This window comes from Heterocephalus glaber, unplaced genomic scaffold (assembly GCF_053883595.1).
Source record: "Heterocephalus glaber isolate CG9 unplaced genomic scaffold, H.glaber_assembly_v1.0 deba00000071, whole genome shotgun sequence".
Taxonomy (NCBI): Eukaryota; Metazoa; Chordata; class Mammalia; order Rodentia; family Bathyergidae; genus Heterocephalus; species Heterocephalus glaber.
The window spans coordinates 8,978,749-8,992,054 of NW_028258137.1; the positions used below are offsets into that span (position 1 = coordinate 8,978,749).

Here is a 13,306-nt window from a genome sequence, read left to right on the forward strand (position 1 = left end):
CAGAGCTATGCTGATCCAATTTAGTTGGGTGTTTCTTACTCAAATTGACACAATCAGTTAACTATCACAAAGCTCTTTTAAAATTTTTTTAAGAATTAATTTTATTGGTACATTTTAGATATACATAATGATAACATTCATATGGAATTTGTACCTGTACAAGACATATCTTGATTCTTTTCCTTTTTCCCCACCCGTCCCTTCAACCACTCCTACCCTCTTTATTTACAAAAGCTTTATTTCTATTTTTCTCTTCTATTCTTTTTTGTTTTCCCTTCCTTCCTTTTCCCCTCCCCTCTCCCTAGTTCCCTTTCACGTTTGAACATTTTCTTCATGCAAAAAGCTCCTCTTTAAGAAAAGATCTAGGGCTGGGGATTTAGCTCAGTGGTTCTGCCTCCTGCCTCGTAGGCACAAGGTCCTGGGTTCAATCTCTGGTACCAAAAAACCAAAAAAATTTAAAAAGGAAAGATCTGGCCCTAGCATCGTTTCTAACACAGGTTTGTAGGCAGCCTCTGTCAGTCCGCTGAAATTGACCTGAGATGAAACCAATTGCCACTTCTGATACAGAGCAATAGAGATCCGAGTTCCTTCTGTTGAATTCACTAGGTGTACTGGTGTGTATCACACCTTATATATTTAGCCATCTACATATCACACATTCATATGCATACACATCTACATATGTTATGGGTACACATGCATGTTTAGATACTGAGTCTTCTGAGTATAATTCAGTGAGGGCTTTCAAGCATTAGTAAGATACATGGAGCTATATTGCTCCTACTACAAATGATGGCTGTTGCTTTATGAGTCCCTGAGATGGCACTTTGAAGTTCTATTCTGCTGCTTCTCCTGCCTTTACTGGGCTGTGGGCTGTCACTTCTAATAGTTGTAAGGGACCTGCCTCTGTCACTTGCTGCCACCCTTTTGAGCCTTCATGTGTCAGACCAGATCAAATTAGAAGCACTCGAGACCTGCAATGGCTAGAACTGTGTGAAATGCAGAAGTGCCAAGGACCTGAAAGAGGTATGTTTACTGAAGGTATGTTTTGGCAGCTCTATGCATCCCAACAGCAATTTCTTTGAACTTGCTTAGAATTTTGGCTGTGCCTGGATGAGGCTAACTTTTTAGTTAAGCAAGATACATAGGACCTATCTTCATAGCATCTCTTGCTTTCTGAATTCTCACTTTTTTCAAACGCTTGCTCTGCAAACCCAGGGAACAAGGACATTTAGATAGCACAGAGTATTTGATCATTTCTTTTTCTGTCATGGTCACTTTTCCTCTGTTTTATGTATAGACTCATTTCATCTCATGCTACTTGAGTGCTACCACTGGAAAAGCTGGGGTGTGGGAAGGCAGGCCCCAAAGCACTTGCATATGCCTGTATCCCATGTACCCTATCCCAGTTCCGTGATGCTGTGGAAGGGGGTGTTCTTCAGTCCCGCATAGCCCCACCTCTAATTACTCTTCCCTGGGCTGCCTGGCAATGCTCTTGTGGAGGACTTCACATTCCAGCTCCAGCCTCTAATTCTGTTAATTGCAGAATGTTTTGTTTCAATCAATCAGCCCAGCATCCTTTCCAATCCAAACATCGCCCAGTGCAGGTACAACACCATTGGTCTGAGAATCAGGAAGCACACGGGGCTGTTTCCCCCTGGATACTCAGGTGGCAGCAAAGCACTGCAAAGCACATGCGCACACACACACACCTCAAACTCCAAAGGGATTTTTCATCTTGTGTTAATAATTAGCTGCTTTCAATGTCCTTCCCCTTCTCCATTGCTCGGCCTCACTATGAAAGGGAAGATAGATGCCTACGCACTGCTCATCCAGCCACAGCTCTCTTGAATAAACAAGAAGCCAGAGAGGACAGAATGATCAATGGTTCCTGCCTCCGGAGCAACTTAATCTTAACTAATAAACATGTGACGCTCACACAGGAAAGAACTTACTCCACTGGACAAATAACTGGGAGCTGGTCTTGGGCCACAGATCCTGTACTCTGAGCTAACTAAGTGAAGCTTCCTGTAGTTCAGGAGCTCAAGGTTGGAAGGAAGAAGATAAGCAAAAGAAGAATATGTAAGCTTGGGAGGGTGGATACATCGCCTCCCCAACCCCCACTTTTTTCTTTGGTACCGGGGATTGAACTCAGGACCTTGCACTTTTGAGGCAGGCGCTGTGCCGCTGAGCTATATCCCTGGCCCAACTTTCACTTTGTTGCTTGGTTGTTTTTTTTTTGCAATACTGGGGATCTAACCCAGGAGTGCTCTACCACTGAGCTACACCACAAGCACTTTATATATTTTACTTTGAGACAGTATTTCCCTAAGTTGCTCAGGCTGGCTTTGTACTTGTGATGTTCCTGCCTCAGCCTCCTAAGTAGCTGGGATTAGAGGCATGCACCCACCAGGCCTAGCTTCCTCCCCATTTCATTTTTTTATTTTTGAGGCAGGGTCTCACTATGCAGTTCAGGCTGACCTTAAACTCACTATGTAGCCCAGGCTGGCCTTGAACTCATGGCACTCCTCCTGCCTCAGCCTTGCAAGTGCTGAGATTACAGGCGTGCAGCTCCCCACTTTACAGGTGTTGCCTCCCCACTTTAAGCCTATGCTTCCTGGAATGGAGCTGGATTTTGAGAAACTTCAGAAGAGGTTTTCCATCCTCCCAATGGCACAGGGCAATCAAGGGCACCATGGTGGGGCCCATGTTCCCAGCAGGTGCTAAGACCTGACATTCTAGTGTTGGTCACAGTGAGACCAGGAGAGCAGCGGTCAAGGGCGAGGACAGAAGGCGGCGAGAGGGAAAGCCAGGAGAGGAATCTAACAGAAGGAAGGTGGGGGTAGAAATCCAGCAGGGCCGTGGGATGAATAGAGAGGACTCAGCTCTCCAGACGCTTGGAGAGAAGAATGAATGGATGTGTGTCTTCAGCGATTTCAGCCTTGGTTTCCTATATGGTTGGCAGTACCATTAATTAGGGTGTAATGAGAAAACATTTTTCAATGGGTGAATCAGTACATAGCTTACTGGGCTCCCTGCAGAACCTGTCCCGGCTTCTGAGATGCCACAGAATAATGAGCCTGCTGGGCCAGCTGGTGTGAGGTCAGTGGGGGAACCTTCTCGTTTCTTGAGCCAATTAGCAAATTTCTTAATGTCTTTGCTTGGTATCCCTATAGCTTTCCATTCACACACAGACCGGACGTGAAATTCTTCAAAGTGTGTCTTTTGATAGAGAAGACTCAGGATTATGTTTCTGCTCTATCTTTCCCTCTCTCTCTGCCCAGTTGGGTGCCAAATAATTGATGGTGTCCTGAGGGGTGGAAAGGGGCAGCCCAGACCGGAAAATCTTAGATACCAAACTTTAGCATCTGGCTGCGACTGATTTCTAGGCCTGGGGCTTCCCCAAACATCAAGACTGAAGGCATCTGGGGATTCTGAGCTCTTTCAACCCATATATCTTCCCTTTAAAAGCAGAACAAACCATATAGCTGCTTCATTACTCCTTGCTACTTTGCTAATAATCTCTTCTCCTTTCTGAGATATTCATTGCAAGCAGAAAGGCAAGGTGGGCTCAGCATCCTGGTGGGATGATTTGATGAGACAAATCTCTGCTCCACTCTATACCAATCTTTTCGAGCCTAGGTTCTCTTATCTGTAGCCATGTGAACTGCCCACTAAGGGAGGCTACAAACAAATCAAAACATAACAAAATTTGGTTATTTCTCTGAGCTGAATTGAAAAGCGCCTTTGCAATTGTGATGATTTAGAGTTGAACAGGGCTCTTTGGGAGTGAATTAGGATGAATTTAATTATCTCTGTTAAATCTGCAGTGGGATCTGAGTCCCTTTAGCAATATTTTATTTTGCAATATGAGAGGTGATGAGATTAAAGGCAATACTTTAATAAAAGATAATATCATTGAAGTGATAAAGCATGGTTATGCCTTTCCATATAAATGCTACATTTTAAGAGTTCAAGATAGCTTAGCTTTTCCTTTTCATCTTTTTCTCATCTTCCACTTTTTCTCCCCTCTGACTCACCTCCTGTCCCTCATCTTATTCCTAACTATGAAAATGAGTTTAAATTTCCTCTAATCCCTTCCCCTTTGCCTTCTCATCCTTCCAAATCGGTCCTTAATGAGTGGAGTGGGGCTTCCGTGGAGACTGGAGAGTCTTAGTTATATTTCAGAGGCTCCATTAGGCCAAGGGGAAAAATTACTTCACAGTATCTCTTATCTAAATCCTTCAAGAGCTAGTGGCTGAGTAATGAACTTTGATTCACTGAAAAACAAAGATCTGGTATCTGGTAGGACTCCATGCGGCTTGGCTGCCCCTGTGAAAATGACTAACATTGCCATGAGAGTGATTGCCACTCATCAGAGGACGCTCTGTGCCCAGGGTGCGAACAACAAAGTGGCAAAATGGCAAAGGTTGCTTTGAAGATGTGCCTGCCTTTAAAAAAAAAAAAAAAAGCAAAATTCAATACGGCAGAAGAAGGATCCCTTTTGGTGTAGATGTTAAAACCAAATAAACCAACTTCACTGTTGATTCTTTTGAAAACAATACTCTTTCTTTGTTGACATTTGGACGTGGTATAAAAATAGCAAAATACTCATTTGCAAAACACTTTCTCATATACTCTGCACGCTCAGAACAACCCTCCGAGGTGAGCAGTAATATTCTGATTTAGACGAGAAGGCAAGAGGCTTCGGAGCTTCACAGTCCTGCAGCCACTAAGTGACACAAGCAGGACTTGAACTCTGAACCTGACCCCTTAGACTTCCTGCTGGAGATGCTGTCATAGGGGGAATTTCAGAGAGGCAGCATTTCCAAGGACACTTGTGAGCAAGAACATAAAATGAACCCCTGTTCTGGGGCACCCCAAATCCGGACCAACTTATAGGTAGGGCAGATGGTACTGCCGCCAGGTTCTGACCCCTGCTGCTTTCCTTCCCCAGCTGCAGCTAGCCCATTTCTCTGTCTGAGGCTTCTCTTGCTGATGCGGCCTGTTCAGCAGCGTGGAAGGACCAGGGCATCAGTCTCCTGATTAATGAGACTCTTTCTGGTTCCACTGCTTATTCCCAGCCTCGTCATTAGCTCTGCCCTCTTCTATGCTTTCTCTCGGGCTCAGTCTCCTAATTTCCATAGTAACGGGCCTCTCTGAACCTTTGCTGATGCTTTTTGTACCCAAGTTTATGTTGGTCACATTCCATGCTTCCTGCAGGGTTTTTTTAAAACTGACCTCTTGCACGAGCCCTTCCCTGGTAACTTCCTGTGGGTCTTTCAGCGGGGATTTTGTGACATTTCCCCACATTAAGCCGTGTCCTATATGGGCCCTAATTCTTTCATCCATGCCATCTGTTTTCCTCCCAAATGAACTTTAAATGTCTTCCTATGGGGATCATGGTCACAGCCAGGGTCGCGCTCCTAAATATGTAACAGCTGAGTCTGAAGGATAGGCTCCACATATGAACCTATGTACGTTTACGATTCACTTCACTGACACGGAGAATGCATGATAGGCAATTCATGAATGCTAATAAAATATAAAACACTCTTATCGTTAAGCCCGAACACTTGATTTGTTCTCAGAGAAGGTTTTTGTTGATTTCTGTCAGCAGGAATCTCTCTGATCTATTGCCAACCTGTGGATATAACTCAATCACCATTTGACTAATCTAATTACTCCTTACCCAAGAAATCTGGTGGTATTGAATCCGCTCTGAGACTGATATCTGATCCATGGTGAAACTACTTCTCAGCCTCAAACTCTATTCGGTAAAGTATAACCTCTTTCAGCTACAGCCCTCAACAGGGCAAGTTTTAAAATTTAATTTGCACTATTGAGATTTTCTCCGTTACTTAAGTCTGTTAGACAATACCAACAGAATGACACATCAAGCCATGCTTGCAGTATTTTCCAGTTTCACGGGTGTAAGTACTCTTACCACGGTCTACTTTCAAGCTGCTGAAGCGATCTCCCTTGTGTAATTGTGACGTGGTGCACAGTAGCTCACCCTTATACCACACTTTTACTGTCTGAATAGATGCAAATAGCATACGTAGTTAGATGTAGTGAAACAGTCGAGAAGTGATGACTTTTACATTTCAATTAACTTTAATTTCAACAAATATTTAAATTATAAGTTGACATAATTTTATATTTAATACAGTAGCCTTGTAAAATGAGTGGCTCACAAAAATTCCCATGTATTTGATAATCAGGTCTTGTGAGCTGGTGTGTCTGGTTCCAGGACACCCCAACACTGGTATTGTAATTTATAGTGTCTGCCATGGTTTGGGCTGTGGTAGGAGCCTTCTGAATATTTACTGTGTGAGCAGCTTTGCTTTTCAAAAGGGCAGATGAGCAAAGAGCTTAAGAAACTACGGCACCCCTTGGATATTTTCTCAGTAACATTGTGGCTGAGTAGCAGCTCTTAACAGAGAGGGAGCCCTTAGGACCCTCCAGAGGTTCATAGCCTCATTCCTGGGGGTTTTGTCTCATCTACCTACTCTCTACACACTCTTCATGTACTCATTTCCTGAGGGTCTCAAACTCACCCTTCGGATCTGATGTCCAGGATCTTGAGTGAGTCCTGGCCTGTACCCTTTGTGGTGATCAATGCTGATCATTGGCCATGCCTCCTTCCAGACGTGTCGGGGAATAACCCAGTCCAGGCTGCAGGAGTCCCTTAGGGGCTGCTCTCCAGAGAAGGTTAGGAAGGGAGGGCTGGGCTGAAGGGCGGAGACAAATGCAGGCATGGAAATATTCTGAGCCCAGCTCCTCCACCAAGCAGAGGTGCACGGTTGGGCAAGCTGCTGAAGCTCTCTGATCCTTTACCTCCTTACCTCCCACAGTCAGCTAGGTTGTGGGGGTGGGGATGCAGGAATCAAGATAGTATGCCAGTCGCTCATTCTTTACCATCCTTACTGCAGAAAAGCCAGGATGAGAAGTGAAGGGCTAGAAGAAGTATACAACTTATTAAGAAAGAACTGCCACTACCAAATTTTAAAAAGTCCAATATATAATTTTGTTTTTGTTCACATCTCACTAGGTGACTTCGCTTAAATTATGCTACTATTTTTTTCTTTTGGCAATGGGGAAAATGCTACCATCTACTTCCTATGGAAGTTCTTAAATGAAATATGATCCATAATAAAGTGCTTGGAACAGTGTCCTGCATATGTCTGCGTTCGTATGTGTTGATGATGCTGTTGTTATATTATTATTATCATCATCCTTTGTTCACATCCCTCTGTGCTTTGTCAGTTCCATGCTCCTTCTCTGGTTTGAAGCCATTGAAAGATGCCTGCTGTCAGACAATGACCGCCTACCCTTGTGCAGGTTTGGCAGGTGTTATTCTTGGTTTTTTCCCTGAATGCTGGCAGCTCCTATTCTCTGGGCTTTTCACTTGGCAATTAATCACGGACAGCCTTATGATGGCTTTTCTATTGTTGTCAGAACCTGGTGTTCTAATCTTTCCTCGCTACTCTATGCTTTTATTACCACTTTCCCTAAGCAGGCACTAAAATCATCGGGGCTGAAAAACACAGCCATGGGCTTTTGCTTTTTATAGACCTGAACTGCCCAGCTCAGGGGCAAACATGGCACTTGGCAGCATTCACTGTAACTCTGAGGAAGAAGGGAGGAGGAGGAGGAAGAGGAAGACTTATGCTTAAGAGGTTTCAGCACTTGGGCAGGTCATACATTAAGTGCTATGGATGGATTTAAAACTGAACATGATGCCCACCCCTGCCTTTAGGAAGCTTACACTTTTCTGGGAAAGCTGGACAAGAGAAAGACAATTATATCTTTATGTTGCAAGTACAGGGTCATCCAACCCTGCAGAACCAGAGTTCCAGGAATGTGCACCTATAGTACTGGCTCTGAGAGCTTCCCAACCCTATATTTTCATGATGGAAGAGGCCATGGTGGAAGAGTTTACATCACTGAAACTGGTAGATGCTACATACAAAGTTTTCTTTTTCAGGGATGACTGCTGAAACATTTACCAGCACACCACCACGTGTACTTCCACTTGGGAGCTTTCTCTGTTGCCTCCCATAAGATATAACCATATAGGTTATTTGTTGTTTCACTAAAGAAGCTTCAGTCCACTGTGCTGGATACCTCTTAGACACCACTGCAAATCTTCTGAGCCCTTTTCACACCCCAGCAACTGCTGTTGGAACCAGATCCACACAGGCTTTGCCCAACTTCATGCAGGTGTGACCTGGCAGTGCCCAGGGCCCTGCCTGTCCCTTTGCTTCACCCTGAAGCATCTCTGATGTGACAGTGGAGCCACCTGCTCACATGCATGCACAACCCAGAGACCCTGGGAGTTCATTCCTGTGGAGCCACCCTGGGCTAAGGGGGAGTGGCAGTTAATGACAAATGCCCCTCCTTTAGTTCCCCAGGAAGATGGCTGAGAGGCATCCCTAAGCCTGCCAGGGACTGGGACCAAGCAACACGTAAAGCAGGAGCTGCTTTTCTTCTCTTCCTGAATTCTTTCCTTCTCGCTCATGTTTTTCTTCTGGAATCATTTCTCATATAAATTCCTGCACACCGCCTGCATGCCAGCCTCTGTTTTGAGGGGACCCCAGGCTAAGACATCCTCCATCAGAGTCTGTTGGTACCTGTCCATCAATCCCAGTACTGTCTTGTGCTAACCACAGTGATAAGTAGGAAGTGGCCCATGAGGGAGAACCAGGGCAAGTGTGAGCTCCTCTTTGAAGCCTGGCCTGGTTTCACCAGACCTGGCCATGCTTTGCTCTCATGAGAATTCGCTCATCACATGGTATTGTAATTAACTGATGGATTAATACAACAACTTGCTCTTCCTCCATATTCTCCACATGAACAGCAGGGCTTTGACTTCCTTACATACAACACCCCCCACACAGAGTAGGGATCAGCAAACTTTGGATAAGTGAATGAAGTAAGCACTTAAATGAACGCTTTAGAACATCTCACAAGAGTCATTCATTCAACATCGATCACTGGGTGGATGGTGGGGAAGTGAATTCCTGATGAGAGTCAGGGCCATCCAAAACTTAAAATCACACAACGCTGGGGAGAAAAAGTAAAACTATTAAACCTGTAGTATATCCAAGCCCAAATCTCCTAAATTCACAATATTTGGAATCTCAAATGTCATGTTTCCCAACACTGCAGGCACAAACACTTGCCAAGTATCGAGGAAAAAAACCAACATAACAAACCAAAATGGCATCTGATGTCATAAGCAGAATAATGATGCAGGGGAGGCTGCCAATGTGGTAGGCAGGACCTGTGAGTAACAGGAAAGCAGAGGATACTGGAAAATAGAGGCTCGGCAGGCATGAGCAGGGCAACTCTATTTGCTCTCAGGAGCTGTCTCCAGGGAACATCTGAAGAAACCTCTATGTCGAAATTTTAAGTGCAAAAAAAATAACGTTAGAATCTTGGCAAAAAGAAAAGGTCAGCAAGAATAACTTCGGGTGTCTCCTCTCAGCGGTTACCTATTCTTTCTCAATGTTACCTTAGATTCTTTTCTTCTCTAGAGGCAAAGAAGCATTTCCAATAAATTTAATAGTCTCTCTCTCTCTCACCATAGGAAAATTATTTTCACATTTGCAGCACCAAAACCTTGCAATTTTCCTTACAAGTTGCCAACAAGATAAAGCCCGCTGAGTTGATAGGTCGGGGATAATTTTACAGGGGTCTGCTTTATCACCACATAAAGCAGATTTAAAATTCTCTTATTTGCCATTGGTGTTTCTAAAGAACCTGTCTCCTAATTTAACTTGGAACACTAGCTTTCTTTAATCATCTGTTTATATTTACTTTACCATCATTTTCTTTGAGAATGCTTTAATTTTTCTGTCTCTCTAGAGCCTCACCCCAGGCTTAGGAAACAGCAGCTGCTCAGTGAAGGCAAGTTGGTTTAAAATGACTAAAAATACATAGTGCAACCAAATGTGAATTGAAAGTCATAATTTCTTACCTTAAAAAATGGATCAAGGAAGGAATTCATATACTGCATGAATAATATTTGTATCACATTTCTTTACTCCATCTTCTTACATTAGTTAGAAAGAAAAGAAAGATGGATATAGTCTTTCCCTGGGGAATCTGAGAAGTTTTATAGATTAAATGATTGAGTTCCCCTCCAGATTCATATGTTGGAGCCCTGAGCCCCATCTAAGAGCAATGGTATTTAGAGAAGAGGTATCGGGAAGTATGTAGTGTTGGAGGAATCTGAAGGCTGGGGCTCCGTGGTGAGATCTGTGCCATTTTAAGAAGAGGCACCAGATTCTCACTCCTTCTCTCTACCATGTGAAGACACAGTGAGAAGCAGCCATCTACATGCCAGAAAGAGAGCCCTCACCAGAGACCACATCAGCCCATGCTTTGATCTCGAACTCAGCCTTCACAGCTGAGAGAAATACATTCTTATGGCTTAGGATACTCAGTCAATAGCATTTTCTTAAGGCAGCCAGAGCAGGAAGGAAATGAAGCAAGGAACCAAAAATCATGTTGAAAACTAAAGGCTATTAAACATAAGGCAGAATATAAATAAATTAAACCTCGGAACAGATAAACCACATCCACAAACGATGGGTGCCTTTAATGAAAAAGGAGAGCAAATCAATAACACTAGGAATAAAAAAAGAGCGTTAGAAAATTAAACACATGGAGATGTTTTTAATGGGAGGAGAATGTAGTTATTCTGTTATCTGCTAATAGTCTTTAAATAAAGTAGCATTCATTGCGTGACTGTGTCTTAAAGTAGATAATACCCAGTCTGACCTTTAAAGAACCAACCTTGAAGACCAGACGTGCTGGCTCCAGTTCCTCAGTGATGTATTTAGACTGTATGTGTTTTTCTGTTTTTGAATACTCCAGCCTAGTTCAATGCTTAGCATAGAAAAGGGCAATAGGAGAGCTATTACTAATTTTATTATGTACTAAAAAGTTATCACATTAAATTTCACTCCCACAAACTCAGGCTCAGAAAGACGGTATTTTATATGGTAACTACTTACTGCACAGTGTATTTTCAAAATTATTTTAAGAAGCAAATGGATTTTAAAGCCTTGGACTTAAAATGGAAGAAAAGCATCAAAGAATAAATCAAAGGTAGAAGTTAAAAGGCAGAGATTATGTTTTCTGTGTGTCTGCCATGTAGCTGTTATGATTCACCCAAAATTAACAGAAGAAGAAACTCGAGTTTAATGTGCATTAAGTTTCTCACCAAAATCTTGTTTACTAATAAGCAGGTCTGAGACTAAAATCAGATGTCTATAAAGAACAGAAATGCATCATTCTTAGAGAAATTTTTAGGAAAGGAAATACCACACATTAAAAGCATTACATCACAAGAGTACGATGCATGATCTTTTTATTCTTTTGACATATTTATTACTGATTTATTTATTTTACCAGCACTTCTCTTGGCAAGTTCATTTTTATCTTGTGTAGCTTGCTGAGGATTTTATCTTTTCCCACTAAATACAGTATTGTTTTTCATTTTGGTTTTAAATTCTGTCCTAATGCATTTATCAGTTTAGGAAAAGCTTAGTGATTGAATGAAAAAATAGCAGTTGAATTTCATCAAGGGCCTTGGCATTTATTGAGACAATTATACAATGTTTTTATGGAAATGTGATAAATTACATGAATAACTCAGTTCATGCTTGTCTCCTGACATGCACAGGTGAGGTTAATTGCTGAAAAAGGAGTATTATGCATTTCTTATTTCATCTGTGGTCCTGCTTCTTCTTCTTTTTTTTATTTTTTAGCTGAATAGAACATAAAGAAAGGAATAAGACAAATTCATCAGCCAGCGATGTCTGTGGTTCTGTACGATTTTTATCTTTGAGCAGAGAAAATTTTAGTAAGTAATAAAACACAGCCCTCTGTATGGACCGAACATATGTGAAAAACAACTGCCTTTATTGGACATAAACAGAATGTTTTCTTATTCCTTAAACAATACAGTGTAACAACTATGCACAGTATTTACACTGTGTTAGGTATTATATGTAATCGAAAACAATCTAGAGTAGACTGCAGGGTGCACATAGGTTATATGCAATTAGCTATGCCATTTTGTAGAAGAGACTTGGGCATCTGTGATTTTGCTATCTGCAGGCGTCCTGGAGCCAACTCCCTTGGGTACCAAGAGACAACAGTACAGAGATATTTGGAAGGTTTTAATAGAGCATTTCCAAAGACCTCAAAGAACTGGTGTTTATATTATGTGAAGCCACATGCGTCAGAGTTAGGGAAACTGTGAATGACTTTAGACTGAAATATTTTGGCTGATAGCTTTTCAAAAAAATTCCTGTTGAGACATCTGCTTCCCCAGCAAGCCTTAAATGAGGTGAACATTATCCTGGGAAATGGAAGTGACAGGCACACATGGAGAGCCATCCTATAGATAGGTAGTTCTTGCTCAGACCACTGGGCTGGGCAGGACACTGGGCCAGGTCGGTGTCGGGCTAGGGGTGGGAACGGCCACTGTGGTTCTTTCCATGCAGCCTTTCCAATGGAAAGGCCTGGGCTGGTTGTTGATGAGAACTAGGGCTGGGGAGGAGGGACCAGGTCCGGTGTCTGCTACAGCTTGTCTAAAGGACAGCATATTCCAGTGCTCTCACAAGGGAACAGTGAAGCAGATTCTGGCACAGGCATTTGATAGAACTCAGGTAACAACTTTTTAAAATGAGTCTGTGATGATACAGAAATTAAAGGAGAAAATGCATCAAACACTAAATACCTATAAAAGGTAAGCTGCAAGACACACATCTAACACTCACCACCTTGTTTCTGTATCTCAGTATCCTATCAACCCCACCCAAGCCCTCTGGCTGTCACCTTGCTTTATGCTCTCTCACCCAAATCCTCACTTCTTCCCTTGAATTTGTTGCATCCATAGCCATGAGCTAAGAAATAAATCTACATAGTGTGATTAAAAAGAAATATGTTCAAATTTGCAAAATTTATTACAGTAAAAGACACATTTCTATTAGCTCCTACAAAGTACTCTCCCTGGCTTTGAACACACATATCCCATTGTTCTTGCCACTTTCTGAAGCAGTTCTGGAAGTCCTTTTTCCTGAGTATCTTTATTTGCATTGTTGTGGCTATTTTGATGTCCTGAATCAATTCAAAATGTTTCTTCCCTTTCATGGTCATTTTACCTTTGAGGAAGAGTCAGAAACTGCATAGTGCCAGGTCTGGTGAACGAGGTGGATGAGGACACACCGTAATATTTGTATGAGCTCGCCTTTCCATTGGATGGCACTCGACAACAGCATTCACT

At 42.6% G+C, this 13,306-nt stretch overlaps 1 protein-coding gene across 2 annotated transcripts in view; it reads right to left on the bottom strand.

The window, feature by feature from the left end:
* Positions 1-13,306, bottom strand: part of Vat1l (vesicle amine transport 1 like) — a 156,102-nt gene that overhangs the window by 45,551 nt on the left and 97,245 nt on the right. Inside the window, exon 8 of one of the 2 annotated variants that reach the window (XM_021256686.2) lies at positions 11,590-11,783. The exons of the other annotated variant lie outside the window; for it this stretch is intronic. Within the exon in view, the coding sequence (XP_021112345.1) occupies positions 11,742-11,783 (42 nt within the window). The 3' untranslated portion in view covers positions 11,590-11,741. Of the gene's footprint in view, positions 1-11,589; positions 11,784-13,306 lie in introns of those variants that run through there. 2 annotated transcript variants of the gene reach the window in all.